The 16108-nt window shown below is 45.1% G+C and overlaps 1 protein-coding gene across 1 annotated transcript in view; it reads right to left on the reverse strand.

Moving 5' to 3' along the window:
* Nucleotides 1-16108, reverse strand: part of ASH1L (ASH1 like histone lysine methyltransferase) — a 56914-nt gene that overhangs the window by 38854 nt on the left and 1952 nt on the right. The window contains 1 exon segment of the mRNA XM_032233959.1: nt 12334-12849. Coding sequence (XP_032089850.1) covers nt 12334-12750 — 417 coding nt within the window. The 5' untranslated portion in view covers nt 12751-12849.

The raw sequence follows: 16108 nt of genomic DNA on the forward strand, positions 1-16108 counted from the left end.
CTCAACGCCAAAGGTGTAAGGAACGCTGTTCCCTTCCCACCAAAGGTGGTTCCTATTTTTCTACTTGCATTTTTTTTACTTGCTTCCGAACTGCTAGGTTGGCAGAAGCTGGGACAAGGAACGGGAGCTCACTCCGTTATGCGGCGCTGGGGATTCGAACCACCGAACTGTCTGATCGACAGGCTCGGCGTCTTAGCCAGTGAGCCCTTTTCTGAAAAGGTAAGCAGTCCTGGAAAGCTGGTCCCAGATACAAGATACGACAGTGTGATGCATCGTGATTTTGCTTTATTCTGATTTTTTAGAAAAAGGACAGATACCCAGCTCAAAATGCCAACTGCACGATCTAACTATTTTTTTTTTTAAAGAAAAACTACTTTTAAATCACACGGTACATACTGTCTGCAAAATGAAACCCAATCGGATAATCCAAGCAAATCATATCGACACTTCAGAAAATGTTTAACCGAGCAATAAGCAAACAGGAAATAAAACAGACCGAAAGAAGCCCGCCACGCTGCGAGAACGCGGCTGCCTGTTCGGGGGACAAACACTGATGTGGGAACCAAACCCACAACAACAAGTGGTTTGAAGGGATTTTTTTTCTTAAGTGAAAAAGCCGTAACAAAACATTCACTTGGGTTTTGGGTCGACCTATTGATGTTTGTGGGGTTTAAAATATTTCCATATTTTAAAAAGATAAATTATTGGGATAGTCCACTAACGGGCAGAGTCATCTTGGGAATCCCCTAGGTAGCCTAACGAAGAGAAGGAGTAAGGGGAGACATGATAGCAGGGTTCTAATATTTTTTTTGGGGGGGGGGGGCTGCACCAAAGAAGAGGGGGTCTGCCTATTCTCCAAAGCACCTGAAGGCAGGAGAAGCAGCAATGGACGGAAACTAACCAAGGAGAGAAGCAACTTAGAAATAAGGAGAAACTTCCTGACAGTGAGAACAATTAACCAGTGGAACAGCCTGCCACCGGAAGTTGTGGGTGTGCCATCACTGGAGGTGTCCCAAATTGCAAAAACCATTTGTGTGGGATGATCCAGCTAGTTCTTGATTTACGACCCCATTTGAGACCAAAATGTCTGTGGCTAAGCGAGACTGAAGTACATTTTGATCCAGTTTACAATTACAAAACTGTTCTTGTCACAACTGTTAAAGAGAATGACTTGTTAAGCGAATCTGGCTTCCCCATCGACTTGGCTGGTCAGAAGGTCACATGCCCCAGCACCCTGAACCGTCATAAGTATGAATCAAGGGGGCTGGATTTTGATCACGTGACCATGGGGATGGTCATGCCCCAGCACCCTGAACCGTCATAAGTATGAATCAAGGGGGCTGGATTTTGATCACGTGACCATGGGGATGCTGTAACGGTTGTTTGAGTGTGATCAACCATCCTTTCTTCAATGACGTAGTCACTGAAGTCAACAGTTCACTGAATGAACTGCTTTAAGTCGAGGATTACCTGAAAAAGGAACCCTGCCACTGCCAGGGGGTTAGACTAGAAGACCTCCAAGGTACCTTCCTTTCCAAATCTGAAACGTTCACCTTCAAGCTGGACAGGCCTCTCTGGAGTCCCAGCACGTAAGGGAGCGTAGAATCCCACACCAGCTCAAGAATGGTAGCTACTACTTAGAGCAGGAAAGGCAACTTCAGGAAATCTAGATATCTAGGTTTGGATACCTAGATCTAAATATTTGCTTGAGGGCCAAAGAATGGAGGCCTTTGAATGAACTCTGGTGCTGGAGAAGACTCCTGTGAGTCCCTTGGACTGCAAGGCCATCCAACCGGTCAGTCCTAGAGGAGATCCACCCTGGCTGCTCTTTAGAAGGCCGGATCCTGAAGAGGAAACTCAAAGACTTTGGCCACCTAATGAGAAGGAAGGATTCCCTGGAGAAGAGCCTCATGCTGGGAACGATGAAGGGCAAAAGAAGAAGAAGGGGACGGCAGAGAAGGAAGTGGCTGGATGGAGTCACTGAAGCAGTCGGCCTGAGCTTCAATGGACTCCAGAGGATGGGAAAGGACAGGAAGGCCTGGAGGAACATTGTTCATGGGATCCCAATGGGATGTGGGGAGAGAAAGAGTGAGTGAGTGAGAGAGAAAGAGAGAGAGAGAAGGAAGCGAGACTGGCATCCAGCCGAGCTTGGCCTGGTGGCAGCTGCTCCCCCGTGTAAATTCTCATCAGAAACCTACAAGGGCTGTGATGCTTCACTCTTTGCTCAAGGAGAAGGAGCCAGCAGCTGAAGAGGCAGCCGCAGTCTGTGGCACTGGAGCCGAAATGACTGACAAACCCATGCGCGTTTTCCCAAAATAGGCACCCGGCGTGCTCCGGGGCTCCCTTACATGGCCAAAGGAACAAGTTTCAAGCTGAAATTCTCGGCCTGGTCCAGCGAGCACCCTCTCAAGAGCCAAAACAGGACTCTGATGGTGCTACAGAGCTGGTTAATAATAATAATAACAATAATAATAATTTCTTCTAACCGGCCACCAGCTGTATTCGCTCGGTCTGTGGCTTTCATTTTCTCCTGCCAAACTTCAGAGCGGGAGGGGGGGGGGGGTCACAGGCCCAGAAGGTATTATATTTTACTTCCTCTTGTTGCGGTTGGGTGGAGAAGGGGAAAGCGGCTTTAGCCGTCATTGGCATGGCAACTTCTCTCGAAATTATAACCCAGCCCTTCCACAAAGTCACCAGGAACTCACTGGAGGACCTCTGTCAAAAATCAGCAGGTAGAAACGGGGGTGGGTGAGGGCTTGGAGTTGTGTGTGAGGAGGGTGGGATCTGCATACACAATTTTCTTGGGTTATTGTTATTATTATTATTAAAATCTCTTAAGCATTCAGGATGTCACTTAAGGAAATAAGATTATTTGGGGGAATTGTGTATGATGCCTATAAATCGTCTCCTTGTCAATCCAAAAGAGCAACTGGGGATTAACAAACTTATCTTAAAACCTGCCACGAAATAGAGGACAGCTGTCATATGAGCAGAGAGGATTAACACAAGGTTTAAGTTTCTTTCCCCACCTGACTTCAAGCCTGCTTTATTTATTTATGTCTGTGCAGGCAGTCCTCAACGTAGGGCCACACAATTGAGCCCAACGTTTCTGTCACTAAGCAAGACATCAGTTAAGTGAATTTTTTTGCCCTGTTTTTACGACCTGTTTACGACCGAATTGTTAATAGCAATGGACTTATATACCGCTTCACAGGGCTTTTACAGCCCTCTCTAAGCGGTTTACAGAGTCAGCCTCTTGCCCCCCACCCCAAACAATCTGGGTACCCACCTCGGAAGGACGGAAGGTTGAGTCAACCTTGAGCCTGGTGAGATTCGAACTGCCAAACTGCAGGCAGTCAGCAGAAGTAGCCTGCAGGACTGCCACCGTAGCTCATATAGTTAAGTTAGGAGCACAATCGTTAAGAGAATGGAGCTTCCCCATTGGCTTGGCTTGTCAGAAGGCCACCTAAGGGGATCACATGACACACACACACACACACACACCCTGGGACATTGCGCCCGTCATAAACAGGAGTCAGTGGCCAAGCCTCTGATCACACAACCACTGGGATGCTGCAACGGTTGTTAAGTGTGCAAAATGGTCCTTTTTTCAGCGCAGTTGTAACTTCGAAGTGTCATGGAATGAACTGTGGTAACCTGTGCTCGCTTGTTTGATTTTCATCCTGCCTTGCAGGAGATGGCTACTTTCAGCTGAAGGGCGTTTCACCCTCTGCTCCTTTTAACCTTGAGATGTCTGTGTAGGTGGCTCCTTGGGAAACTGAGGCAGCAGCAGCAGCATCAGAATCCACAGGATTCTGGGGGGTTACAGGGCAGCTGGGGAATCCTGGGAGCTGAAATCCACCCAGGCTGAGAGGTCGAGAAACGGATCTAGAGCCTTACAAGGAAAAAGGGGGGATTAGCATCTCGCCCTTTCCATAACTTGCTAGGGAATGTATGACAGAGATGAAAGGGAGGCAGGTAGGCAGGCAGACACGCCCTACGGATGAACACACTGGATCTTTGTTAGCCGATCCCACAATCCCACAATATGTGGGCTTTGAAAGGAAACCTTCGCAGGGCGTTTTTCTCCATAGCGAGGAAGGCTGAAGGACGGCCCACAGTGGAGGGGAGGGGGGGGGGACAAGCGTTCTGCAGAGTTCACCTGCAGTATCCAAGGACGTTGCGGGGACTGGAGAGACACCTGCGTTCAACAGCTTCTCGGGGAAGAGAGAGAGAGAGAGAGAGAGGGAGGGAGGGAGGGAGGGAGGGAGGGAGAGAGAGGGAGAAAGAGGGAGGGAGGGAGGGAGGGAGAGAGAGGGAGAAAGAGAGAGAGAGGGAGAGAGAGGGAGAGAGAGGGAGAGAGAGGGAGAGGGAGAAGATTCCATCTTGTTTGGCTGCTTTGAGGGAATTGCAAGCTGTATAGCATGCCGCGGGGGTTGGCTGTCCCCTCCACCTCGTTGCCGAGACTGGAGCAGAGTCTCAGCAGGGTTAGGCTATAAATAGGTGGAAGATTCCAGGGGCTCTGCGCTTGCTCATTTGGGCTGCTGCTCTCTTGTTTGGGGGGGGGGAGGGCTGAGTCGTGATTTCCCAAGGAAGCGACTCCACCGAGGGCGGCTGAGCATGTTTACTAACAGAGACAAAGGAGGCTTAAATAATAATAATAATAACAACAACAACAACGATGGTGATGATGATGGTGAGGCCTTGGTTGGCTGCGTTGGTATGCAGACAGCAGGCAGTGAGATCTGGGCTGTTATAAAAACCCAGCCAAGCTGAGAGGTGAGCAATTATGTGCGAGAGTCAGATGGGAGATAAATTTCCAGCCCGTTTGGTTTTTGTTCAGGTTTCCCCCAAGGGCAAAACTTCCAAGCCTTGCGGTTTGAACCAGGTGTTGCCCCGGCTCTCCTTTCCAACTTCTTCTACTCAAGGGCCCTGGTTGAAAGAGAAACGAGGCCCGGCCCTGGAGTGAGCGCCTCTTTCACCGAGAGCGCCCTCCGGAGGACGTGCAAAATCCTCTCCCTTGGGAGGAAATTGAAGCAGCCATATCATAGCTGTGATGATCAGAGTGAAGCACTTCTAGAGGGAAGGTACGGCTGCAATCGAGCTTAACCAGGGTAGCTTCCAATTTAGAAATGTAAGGGAGGGAGGGGAAGAGAAATAAAAAAGGTGAGAGAGAGGAGGAAGAGAAAGAGAGAAGGAAGGAAGGAGGGACAGAAGGGGAAGGAGAGAAGGGAGAAAAAAGGGAGGGAGGAAAGAAAGAAAGAAGGAAAAGAGAAATAAGATGATAGAGAGGAAAGAGAGGGAGGGAGGGAGGAAGAAAAAGAGAAAGAAAAAAGTTGAGAGAGAGGGAGGGAGAAAAAGAGAAGGAAAGACAGAAGGGGAAGAAGGAAAAAAGGGAGGAAGGAAAAGAGAAAGAAAGAGAAAGAGGAAGGAAGGAGAGAGGAGTTTGGCTGAGAACCTTTAGTAAAAGCAGGATAATTTGTAGTAGGTGACATCTGAAAAAGAGAAAATGCCCCAGGCTTTGGGGATTGCACGTTTTATGGCCGTTTGCTGCCATCTCAAGTAGTAAAAAGCAGGAAGGAGAGGAAGTAAAAAAAGGGTCACAATTCTACGGCTGGCTAATGTGGTTGCCGAAGCCGGAGTGGGACGATGCCAAGTTAAGGTTTAGGCCCGACCTCAACCAGGGCAGCTTCCGGCCGGACTGGGAGACCGATCAGTATCCAGACACGCCTGGCAGGATTGTTTCATGGGGATCGTTAGGAAAAGAGCTAATTAGGCCACTTTGAAAAGGACATAAAACTCAGTCCCAATAATTGGACCCATTCCTGATTCGATTCTTCTGCATATATTTGACCAACCATACCAAACAAATAAGCATGCAGCATTTCGAAAAGCTGCTCTAAGTAGGTTTGTATGTATGTATGTATGTATGTATGTATGTATGTATGTATGTATGTATGTATGTATGTATGTATATATATATATATATATATATATATATATATATATATATATATATATATATATATATATATATAAAGTCTGGCAAGAAGGACCAGGGGTGACATGACATATTTGAGGGGCTGCCCCAAAGAAGAGGGGGGTGGGTGGGTTCAGCCTATTTTCCAAAGCACCAGAAGCAGGACAAGAAGCAATGGATGGAAACTGATGAACAAGGAAGGAAGCAACCTAGAACTACGGAGGATTTTCCTGATAAGTGAGAAAAATTAATCAGAGGAACAGCTTCCCACTAGAAGTTGTGGCTGCTCCATCCCTCGAGGATCAATAGCAATAGGAGTTAGACTTATATACCGCTTCATAGGGCTTTCAGCCCTCTCTAAGCAGTTTACAGAGTCAACATATTGCCCCCAACAACAATCCAGGTCCTCATTTTACCCACCTCGGAAGGATGGAAGGCTGAGTCAACCCTGAGCCGGTGAGATTTGAACAGCCGAACTGCAGAACTGCAGTCAGCTGAAGTAGCCTGCAGTGCTGCATTTAACCACTGCGCCACCTCGGCTCTTTAAGAAGAGATTGGCTACCACTTGTCTGAAATGGCGTAGGGTCTCCTGCTTGAGCAAGGGTTGGACTAGAGGACCTCCAAAGTCCCTTCCAACTCAGTTCTCCCGTAAGGACTGATTCTGCTTCTGCATGGCCTATTTCCTCTCCCCCTCCCCCTCCCCCCAGCTTCTTTGGTGCCCACCCGTGACCGTTTCTGAGGCTGGGACTTTCCTCCAGGTGGAAGACACGCAGTTCAAAACAGAGAGAGGGACCTATGCAAATCTACCAAACTCCTATTGTGTCATACACCCTCCTATTCTGCTTTTAGCTCAATCACAGGCTTGCTCATCATTAGCTTCAGGCAAAACAAACAAACAAACATTAAGTTCAAAAAGGAGCCCTAGGGATAAATTTAATAATTCTGACAAAATTATTGGACAACCTACTGCCCTATTATGTCAGACGAAACCCTTGGCCCGGCGGGTATCTATTTTTTTTTTTTAAAAAAAAATCCCTTCTCCTTGGGGACTGTAGGTTTAAAAGCCGTATTTCCCGCCCTTTGCAATTTAGGCTGCAGATTGCTGCATTTTGCAATTCCTGCATGGACCTTGCAGTGATGCGGCCGAGCTGGGATATTACAATAGCAATAGCAATAGCAGTTAGGCTTATATACCGCTTCATAGGCCTTTCAGCCCTAAGCGGTTTACAGAGTCAGCATATCGCCCCCAACAACAATCCGGGTCCTCATTTTACCCACCTCGGAAGGATGGAAGGCCGAGTCAACCTTGAGCCAGTGGGATTAGAACCGCTGAACTGCAGATAACAGTCAGCTGAAGTGGCCTGCAGTACTGCACCCTAACCACTGCGCCACCTCGGCTCTAGAATCTCCCTTGTGCGGGTGGGGAAGTCTGAGACCTATAACCCCCTGTGTATTTGGGGGACCCCTGAGAGGATGACTTATGTCGAAAGATGGAGAGTCAAAAAAGCATTCTGAATGTTACGCTGAAAAAGATCATTTCACTTTTAGTAACCAAGAAAACCCCCGAAACACCAATATCTCCACCTTGAGGGTTAACGTTCTGTTATTGTGTCTTTTAGTCACTTATAAAAACACTTCTTAAAAGAAATAAACAGCAAGGAGAGGAAAAAGGGAAGTCCCTGCCCCGGAGGCTCACCACACAGAAAATAAACATCCTGAAAACAGCACTGAAGGGTGAGATGATCAGAACATTACCTGCGAACACGCTTTGCAAATTAAAACACACATAACAAACACACACACACACACACACACACACACACACACATATATATATAAAACATTCCTCCTCTCTTTAAATTTCAACTGAGATTTTAGCATGCCTCAACTAAGTGTGATATAAAAGAGGAAACATCTTGATGTAATGTTTATCGGGAAGCATCCCTGGAAACCTGCTCACTAGAGGGGGAGTTGTGTATAGGAAACAACAACAATATTAGCAACTGTAGCATTTCTGTGTTTGGTAACCCTATTCCCTACATGCCTGCTTTGGTTCCTACTTGTTACTCTTTGAGTATCAACTAAGCTTTTTCTAAAACAAAAATCTCAGCCTGATAGTTGTAATAATTGTTTGTGTTTCTATTGTGGGGGATCCTTGGTGCTGTCTGAATTGAGTTGCTTTCTTGCAGATGTTTCATTATCCAACCAGGTACCGTCATAATCATCAGCAAATCTCACGGCTTTCTAGCACTGATGATATAACCTAGTTGGGTAAAGAAATGTCTATAAGTTCAGAGAGCACCAGGGACACCACAGTCATTTCCCCCCTCCCCATCCTCCTCTGCAAAACCCATACCTTCTAACACTGATGGTGTTGCCTAGTTGGGTCATGAAATGTCTGCAAGGAAACCACCAAGCTCAGAGAGCATCAGGGGCCCCACAGTCCTCCTCTTCCTCACAAACCCTTCTCCCTTCTTCCCTAGTTGGGTCATGAAACGTCTCCAAGAAAACCACCAAGCTGAGAAAGCACCAAGGACCCCACAGTCCTCCTCCTCCTCTCCTGCCCTCTAGCAAACCCTCCTCCCTTCTGGCACTGATGAGGTTATCTAGTTGGGTCATGAAACGTCTGCAAGAAAACCGCCAAGCTCAGAGAGCACCGAGGAACCCACAATCCTCCTTCTCCAAGCACTGATGATGTTACTTAGTTGGGTCATGAAACGTCTGCAAGAAAACCACCAAGGTCAGAGAGCACCAAAGAACCCACAATTGTCCTCCACCTCCTTCAAGCATTGATGATGTTACTTAGCTGGGTCATGAAACGTCTGCAAGAAAACCACCAAGCTCAGAGAGCACCAAGGACCCCACAATTCAAATAGGTCTCTTCACTTGTATTTAGAATGTCCATCTTCATGCTTTTTCCTAAAATGTCTGGGCAAAACACTATGATTTCCCTTTGACAATGCCTTCATTCCTTAATCCTCTCTCTCTCTCTCCAATAAATCTACACGCCAAAGCATCATACGGCAGATACATTTACATCCAACCAACAACAATGACAAAAAAAAAATCACATTGTTAAGGTTTTGATCTGAAAGTTTTGATTTTAGAAAAGGCTTCCCTCCGAACAAAGGGGGAAAGGACAGACACAACACTGCTTCTAAAATGGCAATGACAAAAGTGCAGCAGCCATAACTCAATACAGACAGTACCCAGGGATAACAGGTGGTGGCTATCCAAGAACATCTGGAGAACGATAGATCTCCCCCGCACCCCCGCTCTCTGCAAAATAATGGAGAGAAAGATGGACAACCCACTCCCCCCTCCACAGGCAAGCAACCTAAATATTTATAGAGTGAAAAAGAACTGAAAAAAATGGGAGACAAAAAAGAGAGAGGGAGAGAATGAGAGAGGGAGAGAGAGAGAGATGGAGAGGGACAATGAGGAAGAGAGGGAGCGAGAGAGATGGAGAGAACGAGGAAGAGTGAGAGTTGAAGAGAGGATGAGAGATAGAGAATGAGAGAGTATGAGAAAGAGCGAGAGAAAGAGATGAGAGGGAGAATGAGGAAGAGAGGGAGAGAGAAAAAGGAAGAGAGGGAGAGAGAGTTGAAGAGAGAGGATGAGAGACAGAGAATGAGATAGAGAATGAGAAAGAGAGAGAATGAGAAAGGAGAGAGAGAGAGCGCGCGCGAGAGAGAGCAGGTATTTAGACTTTCTCTATGAAATTTCTATTTTAACCTCTCAGTTCTTAAAAAGCAAGGCATGAATTGGTTTCTTTTGGGTGGGGGGGACCTTAGATACTGAAGAAACAGAGGTGTTGTTTGTTTTTTACACTTTCTGTCTTCCAACAATGGCCCAGGGTTACAGGTATAGAAGATAAATCATTCTGCTAATTTTAGCAAAGTTACGTCCCTGCAGCAGAGGTTGGAGACTGCCTGCTTACATGGCAAAACATCTGCCAGAGGCCTGAATTATGGAACTCTCAGAGTCGCAAGAAGCTGGTGGGCGCGTTTCGTCAAGTTGTTCAGTTCTGGAATTAAAACACACCTGGATTTTCTGATGTTTTTTATGCGCAACTAATCATCGCAGGACACGCTCATATCCTGGCAAAAGCTTCCAAGCTGTATTTTAAAGCATCCACAAAGGCATGGGTTCAAAACCGCTAGCCCAATAAGCCGTGCTATGAAAAGGAATATAAATATCTGATTTTTTTAAAAAAGGATATATTCTCCTGCAGCTAGTTTTGTTATCTAAATATATTTGGAATCTAACTTTATTTTGTAGGACTGAAATTCGAAGGAACTAGACGATTTAAGAGAGCATGAGATCAAGCCCCCTCTGGCTCCATTCTCAATCTTTACCATGGGAACATTAAATTTCGAAAGCATTTTGCAGGGCTTTTGAAAAACATTTTAAGCCTGCAAACCGAAGGCATTAGATAGATTACTTTGACAAGGATAAATCGGCCAGTACTGAAAGTAGGGAGAGAGAGAGAGAGAAATTCTATCCGATCTGAAGCCCAGGTTTGCAAAGACATGAAGATTTTGGGGAGGCCAGAATCAACAAAGGTCAAATCCTGAAGGTGAACCAATGTCACCTGGGAGAACAGGCAGAATGGAGTTTTTAAACATCACCACACACACGCGCGCACATACTCAGCTTCCTGCCTCTACGAGACAATTTCTCACTGACCTTCAAAACACAATGTTTATTGAAATGCGGGCGTTGGGAATCTATTGTCCCCAGGATAAATGATCTGTATCTCTAGCCAATTACCACCCCCCCCCCCCAAAAAAAACCCTTTTCTTGCAACTGATACACCTGTCTTCTTTACACTTCGTTTCTCCTCTTACCATTCCTACCGGCTCTGGTTACATCCCTGAACCACCTTGCCAGCGAGGCCGACAAGTTTATGCATTTAGAAAACCAACACACTGCAGCCTGAGAAGCGTCATCACTTGTCAATAATTATGAGGAGAGCAGGGAACGCACAGTTTATCGAAAGAAAAGCAGAATATAAATTGAATAGAGAAAGGTTATATTTGGGCTTCGGACAGTATGCTGAAGTGTCTCCCCCACCCCCCATCTGCGATTCAGAGTCCACTGGAAATCAGACCACTGGCAAAGGCCACTACCAACCCTTTCTGATCAATGTCTATGGAAATTTGTTTCCTATTATCAGTTGATCGCTTATTAGTAACCTTGACTTTCACTCAGCGTTGTATCTTTTATTCTTGATCAACGTATTTTATTCTCCTTATGTACACTGAGGCATCTGCACCAAAGACAAATTCCTTGTGTGTCCAATCACACTTGGCCAATAAAGAATTCTAATTCTCAGTCATCCAGGTCACGGTGATGCCAAAGGTGCTTTTTCAAGAGGCAACTGGAAACCTTGGTTTTTCCTTGAAGAACTTTCGCTTCTCATCCAAGAAACTTCTTCAGTTCTCAGAAGAGAAAGGTCTTCAAGGAAAAAAAACAAAGATGTCTTTCTGATCAACAAATCCTGATAAATTGCCCAGATCCAGGGCTACGTAACATAAGGGTTAAAAGCCTGAGCTACAAATCAGAGAATTTGTCAATTTAAATCTCAACTTTCTCCTGAACCCTGCAGATAAATCAGCATTTTTCTGAGGTGCTGGTACTGTATCCCACAATATTGGGAGAATACCAACCACACCACACCATATTATAAGGACTGCCACAAGATAAACGTGGGGGCAAGCATGCTTCACCACCACCCCCCACAAGCCCCTTGGTTGGGTTACTCTTGAAATTTGCAAAGCTGGATTGCGAGCCAGTCTAAATCAGAACACAGAACTAGCGTAGCACAACCCAACATCAAGTGGGTTTTTAACTCAGGGCAAGGGGAGGAGGGAAACAGGTAGTTCTCGACTTAGGACAGTTCATTTGGTGATTGTTCAAAGTTACGACAGCCTGGGAAAAAGTGACATGGCCGTTTTTCACACTTACAACCATTGCAGTATCCCCAGAATTCAGAATTGGAAACTGACGCACATTTATGACTGGTGTAGCATCCTGGTGTGTGTGTGGGTGTGATCCCCTTTTGCGACCTGCTGACAAGCGAAGTGAATGGGGAATCCAGATTAACAACCGTGTTACTAACTTTAACCACTGCAGCGTTTCGCTTTAACGGCTGCGGCCAAGAAAAATGGAGCCAAAGCAACTTCAGAAAAGTTTCCCACTTAGCAACAAAGAGGCTGGGCTCAGTTAATGGTCGTTAAGTCGAGGACAACCTGTATTGAAAAAAGGGGGAAGAGAGAAACCAAAACCCAGTCCCATGTCAATGGAAAAAAGAAAATATGGATAGGATTAAAACCCAAAGCGCGACTCACCTGCTTCGCAGATCCTGGATCGTTCTTCTCCTCACCCATCTTTCCAACTTTCTGCACCCTCCTGGGCTGCTTAATAGTGGTTTTTATGGCAGGGCGACAGACATAATTTTCCAAGTTCTTGGGGGGTTTCTTAGTTCTCTTAGCCTGGAGGCCAATTTTCAGTTTTAAATTCCCTTCGGAAAAGTTTGTCTCCTTCACAGAAAACTGGTGCTGGGCATCCGGCAGGCTCCCCTCTTTCCCCGCCTCATCGCTGGCGCTCTTCTCCCGGCTCCGCCTCTTCTCCTCCTCTTCCTCCTTGGCGCTACCATCGACCTCCGCTTCTCGCCTAACTCCCGTGGCGCCCGCAGAGGGGCTCTTCCCAGAAAACCCTTCAGAACCAGAGCCCAACCCTAACATAGCAGTACGCTGAGGGTCCATCCCAATTGTGTGCCGTGGCAAAATGTCTCCTCTTAAAAGATGGCAGGCCGGTGGTCTGTAGGGGGCTCTTCCTGGACGTTGGTGCCCAACATCTTCTCACTGTGAACAGAAAGACAGGGGAGAGAATGATTTCCCTTCCTTGGACACAGGTTCAGAATTACGTCAGGGCAGAGCTAAGGGGTAAAAAATAATAATAATTGGAGTCAAGGTTTATGTGCACTCCAGTTGTGCAAATACAAAACGGTATTTAGCTTTATCGTTTATGAAAATTAAAAAGGAAACACTTTAAAGAGAAACACAAGCATTAAAAAAATGCTTCAAGCCAAACATTTTTCTCGAAATATCCTTTGAGGAGGAGGGAGATTTGTCTTGTACAAATCTATTTGTCATGGATTTCATGCAAATTTTTCGGTTGCGCATGCCACCTCTGGATGAGAAGGGCGGCACATAAATCCAAACAAACATCTTTACATCTAGCTGATTGGCTTCTCTTAAAGACTTTTTGATAAACGAATGAAGGCAAATATATCATTTGATTCAAACAGGTATATATTTTTTAAACTGCAATAAATTACGCCACTGGGAATATCAATCTTGCTACTGGTTTGGTCCTCCAGCATTGCTTCTCCTTGACCACACAAGGATGGCTCCAGTCTCTAAAAGCCTTCTGGCTGCACACCCGATTCAAAACCGATGAGCGGCTCTCCCTGTTTCTCCTCCGTTCCCAATGGCTGAAATAGCTGGGGGATTCTGGGAAAATTTAGCCCTAATTTATCTATTTACCACATGTATTTGCTGCCCATCTCGCGGTTTCTGGAGAGCCACCATCCCTAAGATTGAGGCTGCTTCTAATTGTCTATCAACAAGAGATAACAGTGGTTAAATTTTAAGAACGTGTCAAAGAGGGAACTCCCAACTAATAGGATGCCTAGGAAAAGAGGTAATCATAACCCTGGAATCCCCCAAACTGGCCAAAATGGTTTTTCCATTCTCTCAAAAAGAGATTACAGAAATACCCTTCCCTCCCTGCAAAAAAAAATCCCTCAATCAAGCTCTGAACAAGTCAAAAAGTGATGGGTAGCAAGAGTAATAAGTATTTAGATCTAAGATTGATGAAAAAAAAGGGATGAAAGTTATCACACAAGGAAAACAAGGAGAATCCTTATTATCTGAGGATAATAACAACAAAGCCAAAGTGCTTAGCTATAAACATTTTGTTTCAGGGAAAAACAGAAGGAAAGCTTCCACTAGATGAGAAAAAAAGTCACCTATGGATACCAGCCTTGATAAGGTATACCGTTTTCCCAAAAATAAGCCCTCCCTGGATAATAAGTCCAATTGGGCTTTTGAGAGCATGCGCTTCAATAAGCCCTCCCCGAAAATATTGCAACACAGCAGCAGCCATGAGGTGACCCCGCTCGCCACCTCCTGCACCTCAAAAATAATAAGACCTCCCCAAAAATAAGGCCAAGCGCTTATTTCGGGGGGGCAAAAGAAAATAAGACCCTGTCTTATTTTTGGAGAAACACGGTATTTTATTCATATAATGACATGACAATCCTGCTCTTCCTTCTGTCTGTAGGATATACGATGTTGGATGTATTTTAAATCTTATATCACACTCCTTTTCTTCTCTTTTTCACGTAATCCAAATTGACCAGCAAAATGGTCCGTGGGAGCTTGCGCATTGTGGCATACAACAACAAAAATTATTAACTATCTTTATAAAACTGTCTGCGCAGGACCTGCGAAGGAATTGCTCTCCAGGACAGTTCTACAAACAGGTTAACCTGATTATCAAGAATTTCTTTCGCCATCTGGGAGCCAAAGGCTACATTTAAATAAAAAATTAGCATGCAAAGCACATGTAATCTGTCATGTGTGATGATCTATTATGGTGCATGGACACGCTGGGAAACAGTGATTGGCTGAGAGTTTTCCAACATTTGTATATCAAACAAAGCACGTGTGTGTTTATGCATGAGTGTGGGTGCACATCACACAATCTGTGCTACTTCCCACAAATGAAATATGTCTTATGCTGAATATATGGCAATACTAAGGTAATTTCAAGGAATTAGTCTTCAGCTTGTTAAGTACAGCTCATGCTGGGAGCACCCAGCAATAATTCTTGGAAATCAAGTTTATTTAGTAACCCTCCATAAAAAGTTTACAACTCTGGAAATTTGTGGTCAGGAGTTTCACACACATTTTACAAAGTTCAGCCATTAAGTTCAGCCATCTGAATTTCCATCATATTGATGACCAAAAAAACCCTCTTTATAAATAGATATCTAAAACCAGAAGTCTACACACACAGACATGTAGTTAAACAAACAAACAAGCATAGAGACACACATCGCAATTAAGAAGAGGAAGACTTTGACACCCAAATCAAGAATTCTGGAACTGTGCCACAAATTCCAGTATAAACGGTGAGGACACAAGAATCTGACAGCACAAAATCTCAATAGCAGGGAACCCCACATGTTCAGTGTGTAAATTCCCCTATTGCAATGTATCCCCCATCTGCCCCTGCACACTAGTAAAAAAAAAAACATGTGCAAGAGTGTAAACAAATATCCCAAATGGGAAGTGTGAGACTGCAACCGACTGAATCAACCACCCCAATATGACGTAAGCCTCCCCAAAATGCCAATATGTGTTTTGTTGGTGCGCCCCCCTTCTCAAAATCCTTTGCCAAAATAGGAAGACTCTCCCCCCCCCTAACTAGAGAGCAAGCGTCTTAGATGGAGGTGGAATGGGGGTATCGTGCCTGCAGGTGTATAGCTTATACAATCATGCATTTATGAGATACCCTCATATATCATTGGAAGTACACAAAGGTGCATATATGTGTGCAAGTATGATACCCCCCCATAAAAGTGTGCATATGTATGCACACCCATAATATATCCCCTATAACTGTGCATACAGTCCTAAAAGGCTCACACCTAAAACTCAGATAAATATGTGCACATGTATAATATACTTTCCCCCATAAATGGCTGCATCTAGACTTAATAAAAGTATGCACGCATATCTAACACATAGTAAAAGTGTGCTGACATAATACACACACAGAGACACACACCTCCCATAGACTCCTGTGTGCAAGCACATCTAATAGACACTCAGATAAACGTGTGCTCACACAATACACACACACCATACAACACCCTCCCATAAATGGGTGAGCACATAAACCTAACAGATGAAGGTGCCTGCCCGCACACCCCGACATGTAAATATAACACATATATTGATACACATAATAATGTGTTCACACAATACACACACATACACCTCACCACACACACAAAAGGTACACACACTTCTAACAGGCTCACACAAACGT

Source organism: Thamnophis elegans, chromosome 17 (assembly GCF_009769535.1).
Source record: "Thamnophis elegans isolate rThaEle1 chromosome 17, rThaEle1.pri, whole genome shotgun sequence".
Classification (NCBI taxonomy): Eukaryota; Metazoa; Chordata; class Lepidosauria; order Squamata; family Colubridae; genus Thamnophis; species Thamnophis elegans.